The sequence below is a fragment of the Oncorhynchus kisutch genome, linkage group LG19 (assembly GCF_002021735.2).
Source record: "Oncorhynchus kisutch isolate 150728-3 linkage group LG19, Okis_V2, whole genome shotgun sequence".
Taxonomy (NCBI): Eukaryota; Metazoa; Chordata; class Actinopteri; order Salmoniformes; family Salmonidae; genus Oncorhynchus; species Oncorhynchus kisutch.
Window position 1 is genome coordinate 29,352,826 of NC_034192.2, and position 7,708 is coordinate 29,360,533.

The following is a 7,708-nucleotide window of genomic DNA, read 5'->3' on the forward strand; positions in this document are numbered from 1 at the left end:
ACGGGGAGGAGGTGAGGGCCCTCGGAGTGTGGTGTCAGGAAAATAACCTCACACTCAACGTCAACAAAACTAAGGAGATGATTGTGGACTTCAGGAAACAGCAGAGGGAGCACTCCCCTATCCACATCGATGGGACAATAGTGGAGAGGCTAGTAAGTTAAGTTTCTCGGCGTACACATCACAGACAAACTGAATTGGTCCACCCACACAGACAGCATCGTGAAGAAGGCTCAGCAGCGCCTCTTCAACCTCAGGAGGCTGAAGAAATGTGGCTTGTCACCAAAAGCACTCACAAACTTCTGCCTTATTATTATTCGACCATGCTGGTCATTTATGAACATTGAACATCTTGACCATGTTCTGTTATAATCTCCACCCGGCACAGCCAGAAGAGGACTGGCCACCCCACATAGCCTGGTTCCTCTCTAGGTTTCTTCCTAGGTATTGACCTTTCTAGGGAGTTTTTCCTAGCCACCGTGCTTCTCCACCTGCATTGCTTGCTGTTAAGGGTTTTAGGCTGGGTTTCTGTACAGCACTTTGAGATATCAGCTGATGTACGAAGGGCTATATAAATAAATTTGATTTGATTTGATTTAGATGCACAATCGAGAGCATCCTGTCGGGCTGTATCACCGCCTGGTACGGCAACTGCTCCGCCCACAACCGTAAGGCTCTCCAGAGGGTAGTGAGGTCTGCACAACGCATCACCGGGGGCAAACTACCTGCCCTCCAGGACACCTACATCACCCGATGTCACAGGAAGGCCATAAAGATCATCAAGGACAACCACCCGAGCCACTGCCTGTTCACCCCGCTATCGTCCAGAAGGCGAGGTCAGTACAGGTGCATCAAAGCAGGGACCGTGAGACTGAAAAACAGCTTCTATCTCGAGGCCATCAGACTGTTAAACAGCCACCACTAACATTGAGTGGCTGCTGCCAACACACTGACTCAACTCCAGCCACTTTAATAATGGGAATTGATGTAAAATATATCACTAGCCACTTTAAACAATGCTACTTAATATAATGTTTACATACCCTACATTACTCATCTCATATGTATATACTGTACTCAATACCATCTACTGCATCTTGCCTATGCCGTTCTGTACCATCACTCATTCATATCTTTATGTACATATTCTTTATCCCTTTACACTTGTGTGTATAAGGTAGTAGTTTTGGAATTGTTAGGTTAGATTACTCGTTGATTATTACTGCATTGTCGGAACTAGAAGCACAAGCATTTCGCTACACTCGCATTAACATCTGCTAACCATGTGTATGTGACAAATAAATTTGATTTGCTACGGATCGGTAAAAGGGTCTAACATTGCCATGTTGCGCCATGACGTTGTTTGCTATGGGGAAAGCTCAGAGAAGCCGTTTGTAAACAAACAATGGATATTTCACTCACCCTTTTTGTGGAATTAGTTGTATTTTTATAATGGAAGATTATATTACTGCATAAGATATCCCATGAGAATGTATACAACATGCCTAAACAAAAAATTGCTTGCTAACATATCTGCTTGTTTTCAGATGAGACCACTAGTGCTGCCTCCACCACAGCTGTGCCCAAGACACCAGCTGTGGTGTCCTTTCTAGTTACCTTTCTAACCATTTAAACCTGATGTAAAACTCTTAACTGTGCTAGGTACATCATGGTTAAATCAATTCTCCTAAAAAAAATTTTTAAAAAGAGATCAAAACCAAAAAAGTTGTAAACCAGAGTGAGTGGGGGGAGGTGCCTCCCACCCGGGAGACGTGTCTTCAGGGCATTAAATGTACTTTTTGAATGACCTCTGCCAATAGAAGAATAACTTTCATCTGTTCTAATTATTAGCTTTAGTCGAACAGGGCGAAAATGGTCTTCTCCATGCTGCAACCCATCTTGAGTTTTAATTCAGAGAAAGATGTTGAATTGAAAAGTAATTCCGATGGAGTTTAAACTTCTCTTTCTTACCTAAAACACTCTTTCGACTCGTTCCCTTCGGAGTTCTTTTCTGTCTTTTTGTTTTCCACAGCACCCCATTATTCAATATGACCCTCTAGTGACAACATGCTACCACCTCCGCTAGGAAGACATTTCTTTCTTGGCCATGTTGCGTATGTGCAGTACCAGTCACAAGTTCGGTCACATCTACTCAGTTCATCTTTATTTGTACTATTTTCTACATTGTAGAAAAATAGTTAAGACATCAAAACGATGAAATAACACATGGAATCATGTAGTAACCCCCAAAACAGTGTTAAACAAAGCACATGCGCATCAAGTACGGAAAATACAGGCTAGACATCTGGCAAATACAACATATGGTAAAATGCATGTGCAGCTGGTGGACATTTGGCAATAATCACTCTACACACTAAAGGTAATAGTTGCCTTAGATGTTATTATTGGTTATGTAATACAATGCAAAGTCAGACAGTAGGCTACATCAATATCCCTCTTCAAAGGGGGAGACACCCTGGACCCAAACTGTTACAGACCTATATCCATCCTGCCCTGCCTATCTAAGGTCTTCGAAAGCCAAGTCAACAAACAGGTCACTGACCATCTCGAATCCCACCGTACCTTCTCCGCTGTGCAATCTGGTTTCCGAGCCGGTCATGGGTGCACCTCAGCCACACTCAAGGTACTAAACGATATCATAACCGCCATCGATAAAAGACAGTACTGTGCAGCCGTCTTCATCGACCTTGCCAAGGCTTTCGACTCTGTCAATCACCATATTCTTATCGGCAGACTCAGTAGCCTCGGTTTTTCGGATGACTGCCTTGCCTGGTTCACCAATTACTTTGCAGACAGAGTTCAGTGTGTCAAATCGGAGGGCATGCTGTCCGGTCCTCTGGCAGTCTCTATGGGGGTGCCACAGGGTTCAATTCTCGGGCCGACTCTTTTCTCTGTGTATATCAATGATGTTGCTCTTGCTGCGGGCGATTCCCTGATCCACCTCTACGCAGACGACACCATTCTATATACTTTCGGCCCGTCTTTGGACACTGTGCTATCTAACCTCCAAACAAGCTTCAATGCCATACAACACTCCTTCCGTGGCCTCCAACTGCTCTTAAACGCTAGTAAAACCAAATGCATGCTTTTCAACCGGTCGCTGCCTGCACCTGCATGCCCGACTAGCATCACCACCCTGGATGGTTCCGACCTAGAATATGTGGACGTCTATAAGTACCTAGGTGTCTGGCTAGACTGCAAACTCTCCTTCCAGACTCATATCAAACATCTCCAATCGAAAATCAAATCAAGAGTCGGCTTTCTATTCCGCAACAAAGCCTACTTCACTCAAGCCGCCAAGCTCACCCTAGTAAAACTGACTATCCTACCGATCCTCGACTTCGGCGATGTCATCTACAAAATGGCTTCCAACACTCTACTCAGCAAACTGGATGCAGTCTATCACAGTGCCATCCGTTTTGTCACTAAAGCACCTTATACCACCCACCACTGCGACTTGTATGCTCTAGTCGGCTGGCCCTCGCTACATATTCGTCGCCAGACCCACTGGCTCCGGTCATCTACAAGTCTATGCTAGGTAAAGCTCCGCCTTATCTCAGCTCACTGGTCACGATGGCAACACCCATCCGTAGCACGCGCTCCAGCAGGTGTATCTCACTGATCATCCCTAAAGCCAACACCTCATTTGGCCGCCTTTCGTTCCAGTACTCTGCTGCCTGTGACTGGAACGAATTGCAAAAATCGCTGAAGTTGGAGACTTTTATCTCCCTCACCAACTTCAAACATCAGCTATCTGAGCAGCTAACCGATCGCTGCAGCTGTACATAGTCTATTGGTAAATAGCCCACCCTTTTCACCTACCTCATCCCCGTACTGTTTCTATTTATTTACTTTTCTGCTCTTCTGCACACCAATATCTCTACCTGTACATGACCATCTGATCTTTTATCACTCCAGTGTTAATCTGCAAAATTGTAATTATTTGCCTACCTCCTCATGCCTTTTGCACACATTGTATATAGACCCCCCCTTCGTTTTCTACTGTGTTATTGACTTGTTAATTGTTTACTCCATGTGTAACTCTTTGTTGTATGCTCACACTGCTATGCTTTATCTTGGCCAGGTCGCAGTTGCAAATGAGAACTTGTTCTCAACTAGCCTACCTGGTTAAATAAAGGTGAAATAAAATTAAAAAATAAAAATTTGCATGGGACTAGTATTACTACAGATTGTTGGTTACGTAATTATTAACCCAGAATATCTGTTATTCCAGAGGACGATTTGAGGGGATTTATTTTTTCAAATGAGTGGATTTGGCTATTTCAGCCACACCCATTGCTGCCAGGTGTATAGAATCGAGTAGACAGCTATGCAGTGTCCATAGACCAACAGTGGTAGTAGAATGGCCTTACTGAAGAGCTCAGTGACTTTCAACGTGGAACCGTCATAGGAGTCCACCTTTCCAACAAGTCAGTTGCCCTGGTCAACTAAGTGCTGTTACTGGGAAGTGGAAACGTCTAGGAGCAACAACGTCTCAGCCACGAAGTGGTAGGCCACACAAGCTCACAGAATGGTTCCGCTGAGTGCTGAAGCACCTAAAAGTAATCTGTCTTCGGTTGCAACACACACTACCGAGTTCCAAACTGCCTCTGGAAGCAACGTCATCACAATAACTGTTCGTCGGGAGCTTCATGAAATGGCTTTCCATGGCCGAGCAGCCGCACAAAAGCTCACCATACGCAATGCCAAACGTCGGCTGGAGTGGCGTAAAGCTGAATTGATGAATCATCCTTCACCATCTGGCAGTATGACTAGGTTTGGCGGATGCCAAGAGAATGCTACCGGCACCAATGCATAATGCCAACTGTAAAGTTGGTTGGAGGAGGAATAACGGTCTGGGGCTGTTTTTCATGGTTCGCCTCCCTCTTCATCTCACCAAAACATAATTGGTCTCACCTTATGAAACAGCATCACTGTCACAGCGACAGCTCCATGATAACACATTACACACCATGCAAGAGTGCTTTTTGTTTTGGATGATGTTAGGCTGGACAATAGAACGAGTCAAAATTCACCCAAGGCTGAAAAACGGCTTTAGAACGTTGCCTAAACTGGAACACTACATTAATAATGTATCCCTTTTAATTTTACCACTACAATCTGTTCTTAGGACGAAACTGAAAAACAACTCGTGTAGAAAGTAAACATCCGCACCTCAATGGTGCCAAGTGTGCCTATGTCTGCATAACGAGGAAGTAGGGGGGAATGGCAACTTCTGACTATTTCTGGTCTCGCGTTTGACGACAACGAGATACACATTGCGAGATATTTGGCGAAATATACCAGCATGCTTCTCCATCGGAAAACAATGGGGTTAGCGTTTGATGACGAGATACACTACCCAGCCTTACACAATTAGAAAGAGGCGATTCTCATGATTAAAATGGAGTCCATTTTTTAAAATCTAAATATACACATTGCGAGATATTTGGCAAAATAGACATACATACCTATATGTCCCTATAGTAAACAACGGGACGACTTCTGAGTAACGAGTAATTGTTTGTTGTTTGCATCTCAATTGCCAACTATATCGAAACTAACATTGTGACTATACAACAAAATGGGATTAGAAAGTTCGGAAGGCGAGTTGGTGCCACAGTGCTCAATAGAACTAATAGGAGCTGGCAGGGTGAAAAAATCCCTTAAAATAAGGCCTGTTTGTTTTCGTGATTACTTAAACTACGGCAGGCAGCTGGGGTATATGGTAATATTATGAAACTGGGCTCCACCGCGGATGCAATGAGCTACATTTTATTAGAAATAAAGCATTGTTACATGTAATGTGTCCAGCCTACTGATGTGTAGCCGACATTCTTCGGCACTTGACGCATGTGTTTCGCCTGTACGTCGGTTTGTAACACCGCACGAGTTGAAAATATTGAACGCAGGCAGTACACAACGCACCACAACCTAGTGTTGTGGACTGCTCCATTGACAATGAATGACTTCCGCCGGAATGCAAAGAGTGAAGCATCTGGTGGACATGAGGCGTTAAAGCTTCAATGTGTAACTTCTTTGAGCGACGGACCAAAATCACAGAAATGAGTTCTAGATCTGTCGTTCTCATCGAAAGCAAGTCTAAGCGGTAGATTTAAATAAATAATGTACAATGCTTCCTGTTAAGTTTCGGTTTTGTATACCAGCTTCAAAAAGCTGAAAATACAATATTTATAGCTATTGAAAAGATATTTAACAGCGGTTTACATGATACATGGATTCGCTACACATTGCTTGTTTTGTCAAAAACTGAAATTAGGCGAACTATTCGAATTTTAGCAACCAGGAAATTACGAGCTATTTCTGCATTTTGCACATTTAAGACAACTCATGAATGACAAAGCTCAATAATGTAAAATATTGACTTGATCTTGTTTGAGGTAACATTGGAATAGTGCATAATCCTGAATAGTGCAGGCCTGGCTTCTATAATCATCAAAACATATGACCGCAACTGCACTGCTAGCAAGACACACGACAGCCAGACAAAATCATTAATGATGCTAAATTATTTGGCTGTCAGCGTCATGCTAGCAGTACAGTTGCTGCCATGTTTTGTTGATCATAGCAGCCGGGCCTGCATTATTCAAGATTGTGCACGATTAGCGATAGCCAAGACTAAAGCATTTTTGCATTACTGATTTAGTTACACAACCAATATATGAATTCGTAAATTAGCTTCAGTAGATGGCATTAGCAAGCTTGTTAGCCATTTAATGTATTCCACCTTCACTTCAGTTGGCTAGCAGCGTTGTTTTTTCAACTAACCACATTAGCTAGCTAACGTTACCTTGCCAATTTTGCACTGGCTAACGGTGTTGCTGTAACGGTGTTGCAATTTGATTACCATCCTGGCTTTATGAAACACCAGTGGTCAAAATGCACATTTAGATAGATAGATCTACATATAAACCAACGACAATTTAATTGCTAGAAATTTGCTTGTTCGCTAGCAATCTGGCTATCAAGAAAACTGTTCGCGTGTGCTCTGGGCACAAGCCATGGCAGCGAACAGATGACAGCGCGAACTAGCGTATGTAGCTATAGAACGCGATAACAAACAGACGCTGCAGAATGCATACTCACACTACCATCCTGGAGATAATCCACGACACCATCTTAATTGTAGTGCGCTTTTCCTTCTTATCGGGAAATCTAACTAGCTGTACACCCCCCCATTCCTCCGTCCACGACCGTGTGGTTGTGATGCAAGTGCAGTTAGTTGCCTGCTGCTCCTGCTCTTGAATGCTCTATTTTACTGGCAGGTAGGCTACTGTGGATTCTGACTCTGCAGCATTCAACTAGCTGGAACTCCTCTTCTCTTAAAGGGGCAGGTCCACACTGTTTTGTCTTGTCCGTAGAGAAGGCAAAAACAACTGGTTACTGCCACAATGAAATAGGTCCTATGAAGGCTGCCACTGACCCCATTAGCTGAATTATGTAAGCCTAGCTAGATAGACAATACCAAAAAAGCTCTACAGTGAAACGTCAGATGCACTGATGTCCCAGACCATGTCTAGGCCAGGGCTCTCAAACCCTGTTCCTGGAGAGCTATGGTCCTGTATGTTTTCACTCCATCCTAATCTAGCACATCTGATTCTAATAATTAGCTGGTTTATAAACTGATTTAGATTAGTTATGACTGGGGTTGGAGCAAAAACCTACAGGG

At 43.5% G+C, this 7,708-nt stretch overlaps 1 protein-coding gene across 1 annotated transcript in view; it reads right to left on the minus strand.

Annotated features, from left to right (window-relative positions):
* The window catches only part of LOC109864592 (receptor expression-enhancing protein 2), a 31,416-nt gene extending 23,838 nt beyond the window's left edge, over positions 1-7,578 (minus strand). Inside the window, exon 1 of the mRNA XM_020452439.2 lies at positions 7,126-7,578. Within this exon, the coding sequence (XP_020308028.1) occupies positions 7,126-7,157 (32 nt within the window). The 5' untranslated portion in view covers positions 7,158-7,578. The remainder of the gene's footprint in view (positions 1-7,125) is intronic.
* Positions 7,579-7,708: the final 130 nt, after the last annotated feature.